Source organism: Anabrus simplex, chromosome 1, assembly GCF_040414725.1.
Source record: "Anabrus simplex isolate iqAnaSimp1 chromosome 1, ASM4041472v1, whole genome shotgun sequence".
NCBI lineage: Eukaryota > Metazoa > Arthropoda > Insecta > Orthoptera > Tettigoniidae > Anabrus > Anabrus simplex.
The window spans coordinates 718827001-718852119 of NC_090265.1; the positions used below are offsets into that span (position 1 = coordinate 718827001).

The window sequence follows — 25119 nt, forward strand, 5'->3', positions numbered from 1 at the left end:
AATGTTAGATAAACTCAACATGAAACTAGAAGAATATGGAATGAGAATTAATAAGAAGAAGACCAAAAGTATGATAATTGGAGGAAAAGGTAGAAGTTGTCATATTAGTATAGGAGGAGAAGAAATAGAGCAAGTCAGTAACTTCAAGTATTTGGGAAGTATGATTAGAGATGATATGTATTGCACAACAGAAATTAAGAAAAGAATTGCCATAGCAAAAGAAGGCTTTAGGAAAAAATCAAAATTATTTTGTGGTCCACTAAACAAAGATTTGAGGAAAAGACTTGCTAAGTGTTACATTTGGAGCATAGCGCTGTATGGCGCAGAGACTTGGACATTGAGAAAGAAAGATGAGAGAAGATTGGAGGCACTAGAGATGTGGGTATGGAGGAGAATAGAACGAGTGAAATGGGAAGACCGGGTAAGGAATGAGGAGGTATTACGAAGAGTTGGAGAAGAATGAAGTATGTTACAAACCATTAGAAGGAGAAAAATGAACTGGATCGGACATTGTTTGAGGAGGGACTGTTTACTGAAAGAAGGAATAGAAGGAATGGTGAAAGGAAAACGAGGAAGAGGAAGGAAAAAATATCAAATGTTGGACAATATCCAAGGAAATAAATATTCGGACATGAAAAACTTGGCGCAGGACAGGCAACAGTGGAAGAGGTTCATCCCATGACAAGACCTGCCATAAGGCAGAATACCTAGATAGATAGATAGGAAATAGGGATTTGAAATGGAACCTGCAGACGGAAGAGGCAAAATGAACAACGATATAAAAGTCATGGGATTTCTTAGTAGGAACCTAAAAGGCTTTGAATCAGGGGTCCTACGAACAACCTACCTCAGTATGGTAAGACCCATAGTAACGTATGGTTTTCCTGCCTGGAGTCCCACCACAGTTAAAAACCTAAACAAACTTCAGAAAATACAGAATCGGGCGGAAAGGCTGATAACTTACCGCTCCCATCTTCATTCGGCTAACCTCCCCTCAATAGAAACCACTGTCAAAAGAACCGACTTAATCTTCCTCCGAAAATCCCTCGCTGGCTCCATTAACCTTGACCCATTTTGCCACCTTTTCCTGTCCTTTTGCTCTGTCCGCAGAGGCATTAATCTAGTCCCTCCATTTGCCCGTACCACCTCCTACCAATCCGGTTACTATGGTTGCTCCGCACGTCTCTGGAATGAGCTACCACCTAAAATAAAAGCTTTGCCTCTAACACAGTTCACAAACCATGTAAAAAGATGTAAATCTCTGTGTCTACATGGACAGGAGTGAAAGGGAGAAAGTGAATGAATTACTGTACGAGTGTAAATACACTATGAATAATGTAATTATTGTATATATTAGCTTAGTAGGTCTGTGAAGCAACTAATGTACATGGTGCTTACCCTTTTTCAATAGACCATCCATATAATCTGTATTTGTGGTAAATAAATAAATAATAAGGGTTTACGGAGATAGGTTTGATCATGAATTTAAAATCATGTCAAGTCAATGGTGCAATAAATGGGGAAAATATAAAATCGTGGAAAGGGGAAGAAAGAAAATTGAACAGCACACCAAAGGACATCTTGCACCCTTTTCCAAAAGATATGCATTCTTTCATGGGTAGAATGAGGTCATGGCAGGCAACAGTGAAGGCTCAACAGGAGATCACAGTATGAGAAATTTTAGATTTTATAAATATACTTTCCATTCATTTTGCTTTATTATGACTTTTGTAGTACGAGAACAACCTGAGGCACTGAATGAGGAAATTGAAAAGTATGGTATGAAAATTAGTGCAGAGAAAAGCAAGACCATGGTAATATCAAGAGGAGAAAGACAAGGGAAAGGCAATGTGAAAACTGGTGGTCAAGGCCTTGAAATTGTTGAGTTTCAAATAGCTAGGGAATGAATTAATGCAGAATACAAGGTTAGACATGGAGCTTAGCAAGAGGGTGCATCAGGGCAATGCATTCTATGAGAGTATAAGAAACCTTGTCTGGAATAAGGAAGTACCAAGGAAGTGTAAAGAGATAATTGAATTATGCACATAGCTTGACTTATGCGGCTGAGACCTGGTCAATGACAAGTAGGGAGGAGAGTAGAATTCAGGCCAGCGAAAGTAATACCTAAGATATACGACAGGAAAGGCAAGACTGATAAATGAAGATGTGAGAAAGGAAGTCGCAATGGAACACATAAATGAGAGAATTGATAGGGAGCGAGAGGGAGACCTAGAAGAAGGTGGATTGATTCAATAAAGAGGAGCATAAAAAAGAAGAAACCTGGACTGGGACAAAAAGATGGAAGAGGAATGGTGGAAGCTGGAGGAGTGCCATAAATGTCCCAACCTGGCAGAGGCTGGATAAGGGGAAAGAAGGAGGAGGACTACAGGACTACTTTTGTAATTCCTTATGATCTGCCACTGGGAAAAATACCACACTTCCAAACTTTGAGTAGTAGTAGTAGTAGTAGTAGTAGTAGTAGTAGTAGTAGTAGTAGTAGTAGTAGTAGTAGTAGTAGTAGTAGTAGTAGTAGTAGTAGTAGTAGTAGTAGTAGTAGTAGTAGTAGTAGTAGTAGTAGTAGTAGTAGTAGTAGTAGTAGTAGTAGTAGTAGTAGTAGTAGTAGTAGTAGTAGTAGTAGTAGTAGTAGTAGTAGTAGTAGTAGTAGTAGTAGTAGTAGTAGTAGTAGTAGTAGTAGTAGTAGTAGTAGTAGTAGTAGTAGTAGTAGTAGTAGTAGTAGTAGTAGTAGTAGTAGTAGTAGTAGTAGTAGTAGTAGTAGTAGTAGTAGTTTTTTTTTTTTTTTGTTATGGCAGGGGAAAATCTTTTAAAGACACCACTCTGTGTGGGAGTTGGATTTCCACCAACTAAAAACCCCTGCCCTCTTCACTCAAACCATTCTGGAACTGCTTGTCGGCATGACATCAGAATGGAGTGATGTATGTTATTAAGTTCTTCCTTTCTCTTCTTTCTCCTTCATCCCCATAATGCTTGTCGCCATTGCCTTTACTGTGTTCCAGGCAAACGGGCTCTCTAACATAATCTGAACCAGATTCCCTGGCGTGAGTTGTCGGCCAAGTTGTTGGCAGGCTTTTCTTCGTTCTTCTTCCCATCGAACACAGTAGAAAAAGGTGTGTTCTACTGTATCCCTTTCAGAACAGTACCAACAACCATCTCCCTGCGTCTTTCCCATCTTCATGGCGTATACGCCGAATCTTCCATGTCCTGTCAGGATCTGCGACAGATAGTAATCTACCTGCCGATGTCTACATTTAAGCCAGTCTCCTATGTTGGGTATTAGCTTTTTTGTCCATTGGCCAACATCGGTTGTGCCATCCCATCGGTCTTGCCACTCTAGTAAGAGTTGGTTCCTCGAGGCTTTCTTTTCCTCAGCAGATATAGTTGCACCCCTTTCATGCCAAAGTTTTCTCTCTGCAACGAGGAGGTCAATGGGAATACTGGCAGCTACAACTTGTAAAGCTGCTGTCGAAACGGTTCGATATGCACAGGTAACTCTGAGCAGCATTTTCCTCTGTACTCTTTCCATAGCTCTTCGGTGAATCTTCCTCCTGAGTGCATTGTGCCAGATAGGTGCAGCATAAAGTAAAATGGAATATACTGCAGAGCACATAATCTGTCTCTTAACTGTTCTTGGTCCCCCGATGTTAGGCATAAGTCTGGCTAATGCCGATGCCTTCTTCTCTGCCTTTTGGGTTACTGCCTTCACATGTGCACCAAATGTGCAATTCCTGTCAATAAGAACCCCAAGGTATAGTACAGACTTTCCTGGGATAATCACTGTATCATTTAATAAGAAACGGACATTTTTCCAATTCCTGGAACCTTTCAAAATTACAGCCTCAGTCTTATGTGGAGCCAATCTCAACTTATTATTTACCATCCAAAGGTTAACTCGTCTCAGTGATTCATTTACTCGGAAGGTCAGTTCTTCTACATTCTCTGCTATTACCACTATTGCAAGGTCATCTGCATAACCAATAGATGTTGTCCCTTTTGTGAGCTGCAGGCGTAAGACACCATCATATAGAATGTTCCACAAGGTGGGTCCTAGGACAGATCCCTGTGGAACGCCAGCACTCATTTCAAGATCTTCTACATCGTGAAATCGTATTCTTCGTCCTTTGAAGTACTTAACGATTATTTGTTGTAGATACTGAGAAATGTTCATCCTACGAAGTTCTCTCAAAATAATGCTCCAAGAAGCAGTGTTAAAAGCATTTTTGACATCTAGCGTTATCAAGGCAGCCCATTTCTCACTGCTTTCTGCCTGTATTTGAATCACCCTCTCAATAGCTTGGGTTGTGGTTCTACCCTTTCTAAATCCAAACTGGTTCGAAGAAAGTCCTCCCTGTTGTTCAAGTTCTTTCTCCAGTCTAGTTTTAATCAATCCTTCGTAAAGTTTGCTCAAGGTGTTTAATAAGCACAGTGGCCTGTATGCTGATGGATCTAATGATAGTTTCCCTGCCTTCAATAACAGCACTAGCTTGGCTACTTTCCACTCATCGGGGAATTCACGCTTTTTTAATAAATCATTGAAGACTGATAAGATCCAACCAGGTGCCACCTCAACTGCATACTTGATGGCTTCTGGTGGGATTCCATCTACACCTGGTGCCTTACCAGTCTTCATATTGCGTGCTACCTCTTGTAACTCAACCACAGTGAACGGTTCTGCAACACAAAAATCTGATTCCGTTTCAAGTCTGTCATTAGTACAAGGGAACAACTCCATTGCTATGGCTTTCCTTCTATCAGCTGGGAGCTGAACTGGTACCCTGTTGATTATTCGACCGGTCACTATCTTATATCCCGCTCCCCAGATATCACTGTCTAGATCTTCGCATAGCTTTTGCCAGAGATTTCTCTTAGAATCCTTTATTAGCTTCATTAGTTGCCTCTTTGATGCCTTATAGTCAGCTTCTAATGGTATTAAGTTGACCTGGCTGATTTTTTTCCTAGATCTTGTAAGAATTCGTCTCTTGCGATTGCAGTCTTTCCTTTGCATGTCTATTTCATTGTTCCACCAGTAAGGGACTCGTGTTTTATATTTTGTTGATCCCCTCAATCGGCTGGTCCTACAAGCATCTTTAAGAGCAGTAGTTACATCTTTTAGAGTATGTTGCACTGTATCTACAGTTTGTGACATCCACTCGATTGCAATTTTAAAGGTTTCCCAATTATAGTTCCACACCGTTTTCGTGATATCATTAAGCTTCTTCGATCCCTTAACTTGAAAGTAAATAAAACGATGGTCGCTGAGAGATTCATCTTCCATAACTTCCCAGTCAACAATGAATGATGCTATACCCTGCGTTGAGCAGGTGACGTCTATGAAAGACTCTGAGTTCCCTCTGGAAAAAGTTGGTAAGATTCCAGTGTTATGAACCACCAAGTCTAGGGTCGCTATCCATTCTGCCCAATATTCTCCCCTACGATCTGCAGTTGGTGCCCCCCACAGAGGCGACTTGACATTTAGGTCTCCGAGAATGATAGATTCAATACCTGACGCCATGCAGTCCTGAACTATTGCATCTACTTCAGCTTTGAAAATATCAAAAGGGATGTTAGGAGAGATATAGCAACAATAAATCTGATATTGCTGAAGTTGAATACACAAATATCCTTCTTCTGCCCTTATGCTTAGCACCTCCAACTTATCATTTAAAAAATATGCAGCTACATCACATCTTTTGTCCGTGAACCAACCACCTTCGGCTACTCGCCTTCTGTTTGGCTCGCTAACAAGCACTAAGTCTACTTTCTTTTCCAAGGCTGTCGCATACATGATGTCATGACTGTCGGATTTCCTCATGAGATTCGCCTGCAGTATGTCCATTATTGGTCGTTTAAATTCAACTTCCTTGCCTCTAATATTAGCTTCCTGTAAGTAGGGCATTTCATTTGATCTGAGCGGTGGCCCTCCACTTGGCACATGGTGCAAAACGAAATGTTCCCACAATCCTTCGCCAAATGGCCTTCTTGTCCACAATTTAGACAGCTCCGTGACCGGTCATCCTTAACGTCGCAGTGTGGCGCTTTATGTCCAAATCCAAGACATTTAAAACACCTTGCAACTGTAACTTTTTCCTTCACCATACAGGTTGCCCATCCCACATTTATTTTCTTTTTCTTTAACAGTATTTTCGATGGTTCCGTTGGCAATATTACGGTAGCATTCAGATTTCCGAACCTCCCCGGTCTTACGGACGTAATATTGATCTGAGATTCTTCGACAGCAGCTTCTAAGGAGAGTGGTGCTCTGAGATAGTTTTCATTTAAATCCGGATCCATACCGTACGCTAGAATTGTTGTCTCCTTCCTTTTTGTTGAAACCTCTATTTCCTTGACGTTTTTAGTTATCTCACGTTGTAATACGTCAGCCTTTCCTTTGCCTTCTACAGTAAGTATAAGGTCATCCTTTGCTGTTTTCCTTATTCGTTTTATTTTAACACCAATTTTTTCGATGTTTACACCTTCCTTTACTGTTTTAAGCAATTCGGCGTACGTTTTTCCCGCAGCTTTGCACGTAACTGTTTCCTGAGTATTGTCATTTAAGGATTTCTTTTTCGATGTTAATCCCACAGAAACAGCCTGTTTTACCTGCGTTTTACCCGATTCCAAGCACCCTATTTCAATATCACTCTTACGAAACATCCATTCCAAGATTTTCCTTATATAATTCCGATCAAGGGTATCCGGGATAGTTATCAGCACCTTCTTTCTTGCATGAGTCTCAATTATCTCTTTCCAGTGGGTGAGACATGAATACAGGCTCTGCAGGTCATTTACTCCATCTTGATTAAATGAATATGGTATTACATATACATATCGCAGCTTCTCCCGCTCTCCTCCTCGACTCGTGTAGGTTTGCGTAACAGTGCGCAGGAATTCCGTCTTACCTTCCTCCAGATTAGAGTTCAGCAAGTCAGAGATTTCTGTATGCATATTCTTCATGCTTCTCATAATTCCATCCTCCTCTGTAAGATGTTTGGGATTTACAACCATTGATATATCCCAATCAGTCAATTTCCCTATATTTCCGGAGATGACGTGCGTGTTACTGTAAACACAGTCAGGCCATTCCTTATCCAATAGCTTCGTATCCAATAGCTTCGCAAACTCGTCAAAGCACGTAGCTTCCAAAAGGGTCTGCTCTATATCTAGCACTCTATCACTGAATTGCGCCTGTGTCCCAACATCACGGGTTATTTTCTTACTGGAGGTAGTGCCCTGTTCCAAATCACTCCTAGCCTTTGGATCTTCATTCACATCAAATTGTTCCCATTCCCACGAACGACTACGGATTATTTCTGCCATTTGTCCCATTTCTTTAATACCTTTCTTTATCTCCGCTTTCGTATTGGGAGTCATCTTAACTAATGCTAATAAGTCTTCACTATGCTTGACTAACTTATCAATTTCTAGTCGCATCTCTTCTAATCCTACTCTTTGGTTTATAGTCTTCGTACTCTGTAGTTCCATGGTTACGTCCAGCTCCTCATCCGACATAGTATCTCTTTGGTTTTCTACGTCTATTTCAACCTCTTTGGATTTGACATTTCTATTCTCAGTACCTCTACTCTCTTTTCTCTTTGAAAACATAACCTTAAATCATTTAAAGCAATATAAATGGCCTATTTACCTTGTCAGAAAAGGGATGCCTCTTTAGCTCATCAACGAGAGATAATACCGCGTTCTGAAGGGCAGCACTTCCACTTATAATCGCAATATATTTTAACCATACACAGCCTTTAAAACACCACTTAATGAAGCAAATACGCGGAGCACTAAACAACACCAGCCATTCAATAGCAGCACGCGAGTAGTAGTAGTAGTAGTAGTAGTAGTAGTAGTAGTAGTAGTAGTAGTAGTAGTAGTAGTAGTAGTAGTAGTAGTAGTAGTAGTAGTAGTAGTAGTAGTAGTAGTAGTAGTAGTAGTAGTAGTAGTAGTAGTAGTAGTAGTAGTAGTAGTAGTAGTAGTAGTAGTAGTAGTAGTAGTAGTAGTAGTAGTAGTAGTAGTAGTAGTAGTAGTAGTAGTAGTAGTAGTAGTAGTAGTAGTAGTAGTAGTAGTAGTAGTAGTAGTAGTAGTAGTAGTAGTAGTAGTAGTAGTAGTAGTAGTAGTAGTAGTAGTAGTAGTAGTAGTAGTAGTAGTAGTAGTAGTAGTAGTAGTAGTAGTAGTAGTAGTAGTAGTAGTAGTAGTAGTAGTAGTAGTAGTAGTAGTAGTAGTAGTAGTAGTAGTAGTAGTAGTACAGCCAGCCTCAGGTATAAGAAGTGCAAGTCTGGAGATGATGTTATATAACATGGCCACATATGAAATGACACATAATTCTGAGAAAGTTGTGCAATGGACTGAATTTCCTCCATCAAATGTGAATCGTGGGAAGGTCAACAATATGCTTTCATTATTTGTAAATTAAGCCACGAGTCTACCTCCATATGACACATACAGTATGTCCCGATACAATATGACTCCAAAGTCATCAGTCTGATTCATTAAAAAGGCTGAGGCTTCAGCACCTAACTTACAAACAAGTCTGTGACACAGGCTAGCAATAGTCTGATTATAAGGAACATTTATAAGATGTTAGTAGGAAAATAGGAACAAGTAATAGGATAGACAAAAACAGGACAATGTGGGAAGAGGAGAGACAAGGATAAAAATGAAGAAACTCTGCCATCTTGAAGTAGACAGGCTTTCTCCTCACCAATCCCAGTTCTTCCACATCCATTTCTTTCCATTAAATTGACCTGTTGAGTTCCATTCCTCCGTCTTCTGTTCCTAGTCTTTCACTACCTGTACTTATCTGTATATTTTTATCTCACCCTTTTCCTGTGTGTGTCTGCCTTTCTTCTTATGCTACACTTCCCACAACAAGACTGAAGACGTGTCAAGATGACCAATCAGTCATCAATGATCTGCATTTATGACGGTCACCCAAATGGCTGATTCCCTGTCTGTTGTGTAACTAGCTTTTTCTTAAACGTTTTCAAAGAACTTGGAAATTTATTGAATATTTCCTTTGATATCATCATCATCATCATTTCCCCTTATCCAGCTCCTGCCAGGTCGGGGTATTTATGCCACTTCTCAATCTTCCTCTTTCCTTCCACCATTCCTCTTCCACGAGCTTGTCCCAGTCTAAATTTTGTCTTCTTATGCCGCTCTTCACTGTTTCAATCCATCTTGCTCTAGGTCTTCCTCTTTCCCTCGCACTTTGCCTCCAGCATCTGTCTTGGAATTCTATTCTCCTCCATCCTCATTACATGTCCAAACCACCTTAGTTTATTCTTTTCAATACTCCCACTTAGCTTTCCTATCCCAACTTCCTTACTAACACCTTCATTTCTCACTCTGTCTTTCCTATCATATTTCTTAGGAATTTAATCTCACTGGCTTGAATTCTACTTTCTTGCTTGCTAGACAAAGTCCAAGTCTCAGCTGCATAAGTCAGTATGGGTACATAGTACATTTTTTACATTCTCTCTTTTCTGTGGTACTTCTTTGCTCCAAACAAGTTTTCTTACACTTTTTTAGAATGCATTGCACTGCATTCCTGCTAATCTCCATGTCCACCCTAGCATTCTGCAGTAATTAACTTCCTAGGTATTTAAAGTTTTATACAATTTCCAGACTCTGACTTCCAATTTTCACAGTGCCCCTTCCTTGCCTTTTGCCTCTCGACATCACCATAGTCTTGATTTTCTCTGTACTGATTTTCATGCCATACTTTTCAATTTTTTTGTTCAGTATATCTAGTTGTTGTTGCACTCCTTTGCTGTTCTTTCCCCAGATCACTTCTTCATCAGCAAATAGCAGTATCTTCACCTCTTTATTACCATAGACTTCCTTTGTTTCCTTTACAATTTTGTCCATGACCATAATAAACAAAAGAGGTGACAGCACACTCCCCTGTCTTAGTCCAGTTCCTTTGATAATTTATTCAAATACCTTACTTCTCGTCCCATAAATGAATATTTGCACCAATTTGTCCTCTTGAATTCCAAATTTATCTTCATATTACGATCCTTCCTACCTTTTAAAGCTCCACTCAAGCTTATTTGTCTACTAACATCTTTCAACACCATCTCCCCACTGAGCTCAGATCATCCTACTTACAAGTAATTACAAGTACTAATGAATTTCATCTTGGTCCACAGTGGAATTATTATATATTACAAATTCCAACTTGTAAGTTCGAGAAGTTCCACCTTTCCACCACTTTCCAATATTATTTTTCTTAGATTAAAATAATAATAATTCATTTTAAAACTTGTCAGTACATGTTTCGTTTTTCACAGAAAACATATTCAGCCGTGATCTTGATTTACAGTGAAAACATGCAGAAAAACACAGGTTACATAAGTAAAACACAATTAACCACTCATATTAAAAACAACTTTTCCTTGACAAGATGAAAAGAAGTATCTAAACAGTCTTTGGTTTTTTCTTCATTGTCACTATTTGACATCTCTTGATGTAAAAGATACATTATGCATAAAATACCACTTGGATTTTTTTTTTTTTTACAACTTGCTTTGCATCACACTGACACAGATAGGTCTTATGGCGATGTGGGATAGGAAAGGCCTAGGAATGGGAAGGAATAAGACATTGCCTTAATTAAGGTACAGCCCAAGCATTTGCCTGGTGTGAAAATAGGAAACCATGAAAAACTATCTTCAGGGCTGCCGACAGTGGGACCCAAATCCACTATCTCCTGGATGCAAGCTCATAGCTGTGCGCCTCTAACCACACAGCCAATTTGCCCCATACTTGGAAAATTATCCCTTGGCAAAAGGATCTTAAAGTTTCTTGATAAATGAAACAACAGCATACAACTATGGAAATTTATCTGACATTCAACAATTAATGTGAATGGAAAGGGGGAATTTTCTTGTCAAATGAAATGGACTGTTTGTGCTTGAGATGGAAAGCAACTCGCTCTAATGTTGTTGCGTCCAAATCTAGAAAGGAGAACTAAATTTTTAAGCTCGATAGAGAAAGTGATCTGGCTGTTGTGCTTAATAAGACCTTGAGTTTACTCACAACCTGATCTCATCCCGCTTAGTCGAGCAGCTCGTCTCACCATTGCCTAAAATAGGTACCTAAATAGGCACGAAAATGACTTATAATTTTAGAGTACACTCAACGATTAAGGAAGGAATTTAATGTCTTGTAATTTGTTAGTGCGTAGTCAAATACTAAACGATTTTTAATTGTATAATCACGCCGTACTTCTGTTGTAATACATGAGTAATTGAGCACCGTTTTTGCAAAACTCAACAACTACAAAAATAAAATTTTCAGGAAACACGCTTTATTGATTATTTTCCAAAATAAAAATTATATATTAAATGGAAAATTTACTTATAATAGGACATTAAGACAAAAGTTATTACTATACTGCACTTTTAAAAATAACTATTAATAACAGTAGAAAAATCGGGTTGAAAATTGTGGATTTTCTGCAAAACTCAACATCTACAACAACAAAAGTTTACAAAACTATTTTCAAAGGTCATATTTCACATATTAGCGGAGAAGGTGAACTTCGGTACGGTGGAGATGGCGGAAGAGGCAGCCCTGTATTCAGGGATTAATATAAGTACAACCTGCTGCCTTGTAGGTTGAGGTGACTGGACACCAAAGGCTAAGGGAGAAAACCCTGAAAGAAAATCTCTGTCTGTGTTAGGCTCAGCAGGTCAACAGAGGGATTACTGAAGAAGTTGCTTTCAGGAATAATATGAGCCTCGGATGTAGGAATTCACGACGACGACATCAGTTTGGTGCGAATGACGGTTTACAGCCCGATGTTACACCAGCTACCCAAACCAAACGAAGACAAAGTATCAGAGTGGGAACATTAAATATCCTGACATTGACAAACAAAACTGAAGAGCTGGTCGACCTCATAGAAAGGAAGAAACTTCTGATCATGGGCCTGAGTGAAACAAAGTGGAAGAAAACTGGGAAAATGAATATGATTGGACTATAGTCTCTACTGGTCTGGAAATGAAGTAGAGTCTAAGAATGGAGTAGGATTTTTAATACATAAAGACATAGATGCTTGTAGTGAAGTTGAGTTTGTTAGTGAAAGGATAATTAAGTTATCTGTGAACTTAGGAGGGAAAAAGTACAATGTGATCCAAGTCTATGCTCCACAGGTAGGATGCTCAAAAGAGGAAAAGGCCAGCTTCCTTAATACCTTGGAAGAACACACTGAGTATGACAATCTAATTGTAATGGGTGATTTTAATTCACAAGTTGGCTCACAACAAACAGGATATGAATCCATATTGGGCCCTCATGGGATGGGAAACAGAAATGAAGAGGGAGAATATATGCTAGATCTATGCATGAGAAACAACCTGATAGTGAGTAACACTTGGTTCAAGAAAATATTTTTTTTTTGCTAGTTGCTTGACGTCGCACCGACACGGATAGGTCTTATGGTGACGATGGGACAGGAAAGGGCTAGGAGTGGGAAGGAAGTGGCCGTGGCCTTAATTGAGGTACAGCCCCAGCATTTGCCTAGTGTGAAAATGGGAAACTATGGAAAACCATCTTCAGGGCTACCGATAGTGGGGTTCGAACCTACTATCTCCCGAATACTGGATACTGGCCGCACTTAAGTGACTGCAGCCTTCTAGCTCGGTTTCAAGAAAAGAGACTCCCATAAAATCATAAGATATAGCTGGGATGATAAAATAGGTGCAGTAATAGACTATATTCTGATAGATCAAAATGTGTGGAAAAATGTCAATGATGTTAAGGTCATTCCAAGTGAAGACCTTGGTGGAGACCATAGACTGTTGGTTGCAGTTATTGCAGAGAAAAGACCTCCCAAAGTCTGTAACAAAAGAGTCCCAAAAATAAAAACTTGGCGACTAACCGAGCCAAGTGTAAAGGAAGAATTCAGGGAAGGTGTCCGCAGGTTGTTGCCGAGAGAAAAACTGAAATTGGTAGATGAAGAATGGGATACTCTAAAGAAGGTTGTGGTTGGTACAGCAGGAAAAGTATGTGGACAACAGAGTCAAATAAGAAAACCTAAAGAAACTGCCTGGTGGAATGATGATATTAAAAAGGCTATCAATGACAGAAACCGTGCAAGAAGATCCTTATATCAAGCAAGAATGCGGGGAAATCAACATGAAATAGAGGAGAAGCTGTCACTTTACAGAAAGAAAAAATTACGTACACATCAAACAGTTGGTTGTAGCTGAAAAGCAGAAATGCAAGGAACATCTGGCTACCAAAATAACGCAGGATGGAAATAAAAAACTGTTATACAGTATTGTTAAGAATAGAAGAACTCAAAATGAATCTATCCAATCTGTAGAACTTCCTAATGGTGAGGTGACTAGGGATAAGACCAAAATGTTACAGGAGTTCCAAAGGCACTTTGAAACTTTGCTGAACTGTTATGAAAATATCACCCCATTAGACGACGAACCTTATGATTTTGGCAGCACAAATACCACTAATCTGACATGGTTGGAAGTAGAGACAGCAATATCTAAGCTGAAAAACAACACATTAACTGGATCAGATGAATTAAGTGTTGAGATGATCAAAGCACTAGGAGAGGTAGGACAACAGTGGATGTACAGGGTACTAAATAGAATCTGGAAAGAGAATGTAATACCCAATGTCTGGAAGCAAGGAGTCATCACCCCACTGTTGAAAAAAGGTGATAGAAAGAACAGAAGTATAACTCTGCTGTCACATGGCCTCAAAATCTATGAATCCATCCTTGAGAGCAGGATTATCAAATATGTTGAACCTACACTTGAGGAGGAACAACATGGATTTAGACCTCATAGATCAACTATAGACCTCATTTTTGCCACCAGAATGCTCTATGAGAAGTATTGGGAGAAAGGTAAAAACATTTATAACTGTATTTCTGGACATCGAGAAAGCATATGACCATGTACCACGCAGGCATATATGGGAATATTTGAGACATAAGAATGTGCCCGATGACATCATAGCACGAGTAAAACAATTATATGATGAAACCAAGTGTTGTGTCCAGGTCCAGGATGGAAGGTCAGGTTGGTTTGAACGAAGAGTGGAATCCAGCAAGGAAGTTGTCTTTCACCACTTCCCTTCATAATCATAATGGATGAAGTTTTAAAAGTGGTTAAAAGAAAGGATCCAACAACTAATACCCTGGTTTTTGCTGATGATGTAATGGTATGGGGTGAGATAGAAGCAGAAGTAAAAACTAGACTAGATCTCTGGCATGAAGCTTTACAACCTTTGGTCTCAAAATCAGCAAAACGAAGACAGTTGGCTTGGTGATGAGTAGAAACTCTCCAACTGTTCATCTAAGAATTGGAGATGAGGAGATGGATATTATAGACAACTTCCAGTATTTAGGTAGTGTTCTGTCATCAGACAATACCATACATCAAGAAATTAGTAACAGAATACAGAAAGCTTCCAAATTCTATCACACTGTACATCAAATACTTTGGGATGAAACATTTCCGTTAGTTTCCAAGATCAGCTTGTACAAAATATATCTAGTACCTATACTGACGTATGGCCTGGAAGCAGCAACACTTACTGGACCAACAAAGAAAGAGACGTCTTCAGGCAACAGAAATGAAGTGTCTCCGTTCTTGTCTACAAAAAACAAAAATGGATAAAATAAGGAATGTGGATATCCGACAACAGCTTGGATTGGAAAGAAGTTTGCTGGAGACTCTAGCAGTGAAGAGATTGCAATGGTATGGTCACATGAAAAGAATGAACCCTCACAGGACTCCTCGAACATACTTTGACCACAGTGTTCCTGGGAAGAGACCAAGAGGAAGACCTCGTGATGTTTGGGAAAAACAGACAATGAAGGACCTTGAAATTAGAGATGCGAACTGGTGTCGCATATATGAGCAGCATCTGTGGATGGATAGAACAAACTGGAGCAGGCTCATACACAACCGCACCCGGCTTGCTGGAGCGAAGAAATTATGATGATGATGAGGAAGAAGAACAGTCTGAAGATTACAAGGTATGGTTCTGGAGACAGACGAACAAAGACCATGACTGATTATTAAAGTTAATCATTGCGAAAGAACACCCCAGGAACCTTTTAGATGTTACAGCCATGCTCGAAGAAGCCATTGGTGGAGATCATAGAGTGGTCATAGAAAATTGAAAGTGGGAAAGATTTTAAAAACCCATTAAGAAGAGAGAAAAGAATTGAAGTATGGAAGTTTAAGGAGAAAAGTATACAAGAAGAATTTCAAAGGGAAATAATACCCTTGGTACCCAGGATGGAGATGGGGAATGTTGAAGATGAATGGAAAAGGTTCAAGGAAGCACTGGTTGGATGTGCAGGAAAGATATGTGGTAGAACATCAGGAAATGTGAATGACAAAGAGACACACTGGTGGAATGATAGGGTAAAGATTAAAGTGAAGGACAAGAAAATGGCACGGAAAGCATGGAAAACATCTAAGTCTGAAGAAAGTAGAAGAAAATATGTGGTGACAAAGAATTTGGCCAAGAAAGTAGTGGAGGAAGAAAAGAGGAAAAGCTTAAGAAATAAAAAGAGAGATTTATCACCAATCCTGTTTACAATAGTAATGGGTGATATCATGAGAACAGCAAAAGCAGCATATGGAGGAAGAGAAATGAACATGTTGTTATTTGCAGATGATATTGTGATTTGGGGAGAAGAGAACATGAATGTTCAAGAACAGTTGGATGTGCTGAATGGGAAGATCGAAGAATGTGGATTGAAAATAAGTGTAGAAAAGAGTAAAACTCTTGTTATGACTAGAGGGGAGAAGGAAGAGAAAGGTCAGATTAGACTTGAAGACAAGCCTCTGGAAATAGTGGAGACGTTCGAATACTTGGGGAGTGAATTAATTGAGAATGCTCGACTGGATGCTGAAATTAGTAAGAGGATATAAGCTGGAAGGATTTTCTATCATAGTGTAAGAAACATGTTATGGGACAAAGATGTGCCAATGGAAACAAAGGAAACTATGTACAAGATGTATTATGTACTAAAAAAACTTAGGAGCAGAAACTTGGACAATGGCAAAGAAGAAATGAGAGTCGAATACAGGCAGCCAAAATGAAGTTCTTGAGGAGTCTGACACAAAAGAGTAGAAGAGACAAAATAAGGAATGAGAAAATCCAGGAAGAAATTGGAGTGGAAAAAATTAATGATAGAGTAGAGAAGAGCCGATTAAGATGGTTTGGGCACATAAAGTGAATAAGTGATGAAAGAATGCCAAAAAAAGGTGATGGAAATGGAAATGCAAGTAAGGAGAGGCCGCGGATGACCACGATTGAGATGGAAGGGCACAATCCAATGCAGTATTAGAGAAAGAAACCTGGACTGGGACACAGTGTTGGAGGAGGAGTGGTGGAAAGACCGATGAAAAAGTGGAGAGGAACCATATTTTCCCCTATCCGGCTACAGCTGAATAATGGGAAATGATGATGATGATGATGATGATGATAAAAAACTACACACTGGAAATTAGTAGACTGGCTCGTTTCGATACTCAGTATCATTACTGTCCTCACTTCGCTTTGAGCGAATACTTACAACACTGCAGAATAGAACAGTTTTGCCTCCTTGGTAGATAAATTGAAATATTTCATAAGTTTCTTAACATCCTCACTTTTCTTAATATTGACGGGATTTGATAATTTGATAGGCAATGTCTTGTCCATACTTCTGAAGTTGGCTGTACCACTTTTAAACACCTCAATAACAATAGGATCACCAAAATAATTTGTTTGAACTTTGCATTGAACTTCATTCTTTGATTTCACATATGTTAAAACCTGCACTTCGTCATCCTGAAGGGTAACTTGTGTTTCAAAATCTGTCTACTTGCTGATTTCAAATCATGCACTTTCCAGCTCTTCCCAAGAGTAAGACATCACCCATGGTGATTCAGTATTTTGTGATACTGAGATGGGACTGATTTAGTTTCTGGTTTTCTCAGTTGTTTCTCAATATTACCAAAAACTTACATGTTTGCCAAAAGTAAAAAACAAAAAATACCCCATAAATACAATCCGGAATAGTATGTAGGTGTTGAGTTTTGATAAATTTTTGTTTCCATAGATGTGCAGTTTTGCAAAATCTTCTAACATTTGAAATTCTGTTACAGTGGTAGATGTTCAGTTTTGCTAAATTCTGACAAGTGCAATTGATTCCTCTCTTATTAAACTACATGACCTCATATATAACTCTTTTTTGGAAATTTTGTAGTTGTTAAGTTTTGCAAAAACAGTCCTCATTTACTGCTCCTTTGGTGAAAGGAACTTAAATTGGTAGACTGTGACCTTTACCTCTCTGTCAAAATTTCCTCAGAGACCATCAAAGATCTTACCATTTTGTAGCCTTTTTTTTCTTCGATGTATACCACCTGCTGCCATATCCCTCAATCCTGGGTACTTTTTGTTGTCTATGAATTTTTGTGCCCCCCCTCCACTTTTAATTTCCAATTGCTGCTACTGTGTACACCTGCCGTGAAACTTGCCTCATTTTAGGCTTTGTGATGTTGATGGATCTGCATTGTTAGCCATTTGAGCAAAAGAGGCACGAAGCACAAAATAAATTTTATGCCACAGGCAAAAATGATTATTTCATGTTCTGGCATTTTACTGAAATTTTTTTGCAATAATTGAAGCACTTAGAATTCTCTTGAAGTAAGAAAATGCTGCATCTCGAAGGTGTCTTGTTTCTGAAAGCTCCCAAAATTACTGATGGCATGTGACCAAAACTGTAGACAAGAAACATGCAGTGACTGGAAAACACTTCAACCAGCTTGTATGTCAAGTTTTCAGAAGTGCATGATGATGATAACGAGCGATTCTTACCATGTGGAAGACCCGCTAATCACATTTCGTCGCCTTCCTTGTATCACGCTCTAGGCGCATGATCTGCACGTGATTCTAAACTCCACATCATCTGCACTGAAGGTGATCAATATTTTATTGCATATATGAAAATGTTGTTGTCTGCAGATAACAAAGTGATCTGTCAACAATACAGAAGTGCAAATCCAACCAGAGGCTTTAAATGGCAATACTGAGATGTAAGATATGAAAAATAGTGTAGAGAAGAGCAAAAGAGAAAGAGAAGGAAAAGGAACTGTTAGTATAAGAGGACAAAGCCTAGAGGTTGCTGAATGTTTCAAATATTAAGGAAGTGAAATAATGAAAATGCAAGGTTGGATATGGAGATCAGCAGAAGGGTACATGCAGGAAATATTTCTACCAGAATGTAAGGAATTTGGTGTGTAACAGAGAACTTTCTATGAAATGTAAAGAGATAATGTACAAGATGTACATTAACGTATGCATCAGAGACTTGGACTTCGACAGCAAGAAATGAGAGTAAAATTCAGGCCAGTGAGATGAAGTTCCTGAGGAGTATGGTAGGGAAGACAAGGAGAGACAGAGTAAGATATGTTGGAATCAGAAAAGAGACAGGAGTAGAAAAACTGAGTGACAGGATGGAGAAGAATAAACTGAGATGGTATGGACATGTTGTGAGGATGGAGGAGGGAAGGATACAAAAACAAGTGTTGGAGGCTAAAATGGAGGTAAAGACGGAGACCCAGAGCAAGATGGATAGACTCTGTCAAGAACAGTATAAGAAAAAATAAGCCTGGAATCGAATACAATTACTGCAGAGGAGTGGTGGAAGGAGAGGCAATGGTGGAGAAGTGCCATCAACACTCCGACCTGGGAGGAGCTGGACAAGGGGAAATGAAAATGATGATGATGATGATAATAAACTTCACATTGAATTCAATATTGACAATGACCATTAACTTTTTAAGGGATGTATTCAATGCAATCGTGATTTACACTAAATCACCAAGGATGCCAAACCATGATAAGATGTAGGACATGGGAATAAATTAAAACGCCCCATCGATTACCATAAATGAGAGGTTTCACAGTATAGAGTAAGCCTCCGTTTATCTGAGGTAATGTAGACCAAGCCCACCTTGGAAAACTCAAATAATGGCCACATGGGCATAAAAAACAGAAACCACTTTTCCCTTCGTGAAAATCAAATGATCATAAATATGTCTGCCGGTCATGGTCATCCAGCTGGTCAGCTGCTAATTAGGGATGACCACCATAAGATATTGCCTGCACAGTCGCTAGGTAATGTCTGAACATCCATCCATACCTTGCATCACAGCCTGCACGGTTGCTAAGTAACATTGGCTATCCTACCATACGTTACTTCACTGCCTCCACGGTTGCTAAGTAACACTGTCTGGCTATCCATCCATACCTTACATCACAGCCTGAACGGTTGTTAGGTAACATTGTCTGACCATCCATCCATACCTTACATCACAGCCTGAACGGTTGTTAGGTAACATTGTCTCACCATCCATCCATACCTTACATCACAACCTGAACGGTTGTTAGGTAACATTGTCTGACCATCCATCCATACCTGCATCACAGCCGGCACGGTTGCTAGGTAACATTGTCTCACCATCCATCCATACCTTACATCACAGCCTGAACGTTTGCTATAGTTATGTTTTTATGAGTTTCGGTTTGACAGTTAACCGGAAGTCAGACATTGGTGTCAAATTTTTATGAGTACAAACAGCTGATCCACAACACACAATATGAATGGATATTTATACACTCGAATATACATCCAGAATCAATTATTCTTTGTAGCAACTTGCATAACTCTTATAAATTTAACAATAACACACCACATATTTAGGATAAGGCTATAAGATAAAAATATATCAATGCTCGAACAGGTAAATGCGAGAGAATGGTATGGTGGAAGGCGAACAACTTTATGCCCATGCCTTCTGACTATTTCATCCACCACGTAAACTGTGTACTACGGCTTGTTTTGTTTCGTGATCCCCCCTTCCTCATGACAGCGTGAACCAAAATACTGTGCTCCTTCAACCTCTCAATCAACTCATTATTTCTAGAGGCCATTGTTGGTTCTTTGTCAAGAATGACCGAGTGAACTGAGAAAGACCGCTAAAAGAACTGAGCACAATACAACACACAGCTGATAGTACATGGTTTCAGTAAACAACACATCGACAACACTGTAAACCGGAAGTAGAGTCTAACACGCTCTAACGGAGCGATCGGCTGTTTATTAATTCACTTAGCCTCCACCAAAAGGCAGCGCTCAAATGTCAAGTCGAAACTCATAAGAACTGAACTATAGGTAACATTGTCTGACCATCCATCCATACCTTGCATCACAGCCGACACGGCTGCTAGATAACGCTGTCTGACCATCCATCCATACCTTACATCACAGCCTGCATGGTTGTTATGGTTACACTTCCGTTACACATTCTGTCGCGTCGCGTTACACAAATTTTCGGATGACACCCAGCCATAATACATATTCATGTCAAAATTTTGTCAGTAAATGTCTTACAGTATTGCTAAACTTCTCCTCATATCTTGGTGAATACGGAATTATTTACAAAGAAAGAAAAATCAAATTCACGTTTATTTTTGCAGTAAATAATGAACTACAGTATGTAGGTAATACGAACAATATATATAAATGCATATTATTATGCACTGGATTGTTATATTTTGATAGTATATGATTTGTTCCTCTTACAGCTAGCAGATGTGTATTTAAGTTACAATAAGATTACAGAAAGTAACTAAACCTAACCACTTTGTAATACTGGTATTTTGCACTTTAAACTTTGTGAAAAAAATAATTTTTTGAATTCATAGCAGCACCTCGTTTGATTGCCACAATAATATTCATGTGCAGCACAATATTCATGACAAAAATTTTAAGAATGACTGTGTTAAACAAGTAATGTAATGTTTTATACTCTATAATTGGAGCTTAAATAATCAGAGTGCCTACTGGAATTAAAAAAGAAAAATTCACAACTTGCATTAATATTCCTATTAGCTGTTAAGTGAATGGAAAGATATTCACTAGAGGGCAATTTCATCAAGCACCAAATCTATTGACATTCGTGGATGTTATTCTTCTTCCGGTTCGGCCTGGGCTCGTAACTCAGCTTCTATCTCCATCGCCCGAGCTTTGCGCCGCCCAATTGGTGTCTTGGAGAACCACTGCAAGAAGGCTTCCTCTTCTTCGCGGTAGACTGGGTTTTGTTTGCAGAGGGCGTTGATAAGCTCTGCGTGGGTCAGGGGTAGAACACGCAGTTGAAGGACCCTCTTGCATGTCATCACCTCTTTCACAACCTCCAGGATGGGACCCACCGTGTAACCATCTGATAGCTTACTCATGATGCCAACATCAAACTGGCGATTCACTCCTGGGAACTGGAAAAGGAGTTCCTTCCACAAAGCCGAGCGGTTGCAGTAATCTGGTCGAGGAATGAGAAGGAATTTGCCATACGTCTGAGCCAGAGCTTTCTGCTCGCAATCCCAAGGGCATTGAGACAAACCTATAAGCATGATTTGATCTTCAGGAGAGATTCCTTTTACGATCTTTGGTAAGTCCTTTTTTAATCTCTTTGGATCAGTCTTGTCAGTTTTAGGCACCTTCTTGACAAATGGTTTTTCTGCACCATCCATGTAGATGACAGACGGCTGCAACAACCTTGACACTTTGTTCACCAAGTGAACCAGCATGATAAGTCCCGACTTGCCAGGGTACTTGCCGACGATGTTGGCAGGGGACAAATCAAACAAGACTGCACCCACTTCGGTGCATATGGCATGCACCAACATGTCTTTACCACATCCGTGAGGACCTGCAATGAGTAGAGACTTAACCAATGGTGCCATCTGGTGAATCATGTTGTTACCAAGAGGTAGAATACAATATTCCAATATAACCTGACGGATATCACCAAGCGATGGAAGGGGATCTTTGCCTAGTTTGCGAAGTTGATCATTTGCAAAGGAACGCTCTCCTCTGAAAGACGATATCCTCACTTGAGGATATTTACGGATGATACCATTCGTGACTAGCTCCTCAAATAGGGATTCTAGGGTGCGGTCTGGAGTTAAATCTTTCTCTTTCTTCTTCTTACTCTTTCTACCTCCCCGTACCTTCTTAGCACTCTTCTTTGCTTTCTTGCCCTTTTTGGCTCTGTCACGGTCCAAAGCTGCTTGCAGTGACTCCAGTTCTTTGCGTAACATTTGGTCCACGATGCGACGTACTTCCGTCTCCACCTCGCGCAGTTTCTCCTCCTGAATCATATCAATATCTGCCCGCTGCTCCAGATCTCCCTCGTCGTCTCGATCCCGCCACACTTCACGATACTGAGCATTCCCCTGTAGTATTTCTGACAAGAAATTGGAAGGCTGCATTTTGAATCCAAGATCCTCCCCATCTTCATCTATCTTACTGTCTTTGTCCTTATCTTTTTTACTGCTCTTCTTACTTCGCCCTGACGATGCAGTTGTAGATTTGCTGGTTGTGCTTTCTGCTCCAGTACGTGAGAAAATGAGTGCAGACCCTCCAGATTCTTCAGACGGAAGATCTGGAAATTTACCCATTTCCTTTTCGTAGCGAGAATACCAACTGCGAACCTCTTCTGCTATGTCTTCTGCCATATTGTCGGCACGGTCGTGTTCTATCTTCTGTTTTTCTGAGACCAAAACCTGCTCATATTGCTGCTGATATTCTTTCTGCATTTCATGTCGGAGCAGCCTGACCTCCTCAACTCGGCGGTGAGCTTCACTGACAGTGTAAACAGGTTGTAACATTCCTATCAGATGCATCTCCTCGATCTTACGCCTCCTCATCATGCGACGAGTACTGTATCCACGCCACATTTTCTGAATCAGCATTGCCGCAAATGCTCCATCAGCAACTTTTCCCTCTGGGGGTTCTGTTTTACTCTTTTCCTTCATCATACGAATTTCCTTCATGAACTGAGATCGTAATCGTCCTTGACGGGCCCGTTCGTGAATTTGAATCAACCTAAGGGCTTCAACTTCAGTCATTGGTCGTCTTGTCACCTCCTCTGCATAGAAACCCAATTTCTTCAAAATGTCATCCATGGTCTTCTTTCGCTTGTTTACCTCTTCTTCTCTTTCTCGCCTGTAATACGAAGGAACACAGACCTCGGCTTCCATTGGAGTCATGTTAAGCTTTTCTAGAACCTCATCATTATAGCTGAATTCTGATAAGTCTAGGTTAACTAACTCATGTTTCAATTCAAGCATGCGACCAATTGTTGCATCCAGCAGCTTGCGAACTAGAGGCCGCTTTTGTGGCTGTGCTATTTGATCATAACACTGATCTAGATTATTGATGGCATCAATATATTTGTAGTACAACTCAATTACTTGACACTGAGCCTCCCTCTTATCCTGCTGAGGCTTCTCCCCACCAAGAAATGTGTCAAACTCAGAAACACCTTCTAGAATAATCTGAGTTTCCCGCCATAGTTCATCGTATGTGAGATGAGACATAATCAGAATTCACTACTGTACTCTGAAGAAAGGGAATTTCCCGGAAATCTGAAAAAAAAAAGAGAATTGTATTATTATTATTATTATTATTATTATTATTATTATTATTATTATTATTATTATTATTATTATTATTATTATTTCTGGAACACAGTAGTTACCAATACATATAAAATCTACCCAACAACTATTCCTTTATATTGTTTCCATACGAAGCTGAAAATATTGTTAAGATGAAAGTTATGCATATACCTGCGTCAATTACAATTGTCGCCTGTTTTGGTTGATAATGCGACAGCTTCCACTATTCAGGCAAGCTTCCTGTGTAAGCGTAACCATGGTAACACCACCACCTTACGGTAAGACGCCGCTCGTATCACTTCATACGTGAGTGATACGTGAGCCTTCCTTATTGGGCATAGCATTCAATGTTCCTCATTCTATGAACGCTGTTTTTAACCACACACCCCCCCGCCTTTTAAAAAAAGTGTGGTACGTATTCGAAGAGTACCGGAATAGACGCGTAGAGGCGTACAGTGCACGTCAAGATTCGTCTCGATAACTTACGGGCCTCCATGAGACTAACAACTCATTTTTGGCTTCTATCCAGAGACAGAGAGTGTACTACTGTATTAGGTTTAGCATGAATCATCTTGCCATTAAAACTTCTTCAGACATCCTCATGGATACAAGTACTGTAGAGCATGTATACGCTAAATAAATATACAAATAACTCACAACGATTCGAAGTAAATCCTATCTGGGATTTATATTAGACGGTGGATTTTCTGATTCATTCAGGGGTGAAATCTATCGCCTTATTAGAAGCATAACGATCAATCACAGAAAATGGATGTATTGGGTTAGGCCTACTTCGTACCGGTACGCGGTAAAAGAGGTTTGCCGACATATTGAATAATGGACCTATTGGCTAGAAAGCCAAGGATTTTCCACATATGAAATTAAGTCTGTAAGTATAATTTAGATGGACATGAAATATCACAAATTCCTATGTGGGTTGATGTATAATATCTGTACCCTATGATTGAACATAACTTTCATAAGTTGAAAGTTGGCCACTTGTGTTAATGCGTTGCCTACGAGCAAATACAGTCACGAATACAGTAGCTACGAGATGCATATCTCGGTTAATGTCGCAAATTAAAGACGTTACCGGTACAAACCACAGAAAGCGAAAGCATAATTCCATATCCACATTCTTTGAGCGAAACTTGTCGGGACAGTCCACGTTTCTTTCTTATAAACGTCTCAGTAACTGTGTGCCCTTTTCGTTTACTCTTATGACACGAGATCAGGGTAGTTCAATCAAATACAGTAGAGCGAGATCAGCGATAACCCATAAAATGATGGCTCTATATGCAACGGTATCCGGTATCGCACTTCTCGTAAGATTCAAGTAGTTCACAGGAAAGGTTAGAATTGAAGACAATTCAGAGTTCCGTATTTTCCGGAGTTTACTTACTAGGTATAAATCGGAAAGCACACCAAATACAGTAGAGACAATATACGACACTGAGAGAGATATCGAGGGACAACTATTGGAGCACACTAGCGGATAGACCTGAACGGTACTGATTCTGTCATAAGAGCACGTGTATTTTTGTGTGAAGTTTTTGGTGTTATTTATGTGTTTTCAGTGAGCTGACATAATTAAATAGT

At 39.6% G+C, this 25119-nt stretch overlaps 1 protein-coding gene across 1 annotated transcript; it reads right to left on the reverse strand.

The window, feature by feature from the left end:
* Nucleotides 1-20607: 20607 nt before the first annotated feature.
* Nucleotides 20608-23439, reverse strand: LOC136872450 (dynein regulatory complex protein 11). Its single transcript, XM_067146270.2, has one exon. It carries the CDS (start codon nt 23437-23439, stop codon nt 21028-21030), a length of 2412 nt encoding a protein of 803 aa, XP_067002371.2. The 3' UTR covers nt 20608-21027.
* Nucleotides 23440-25119: the final 1680 nt, after the last annotated feature.

What these genes read in the sequence shown, in the direction of transcription:
- LOC136872450 (XM_067146270.2), bottom strand. Translation starts at nt 23,439, where the DNA reads ATGTCTCATCTCACATACGATGAACTATGGCGGGAAACTCAGATTATT.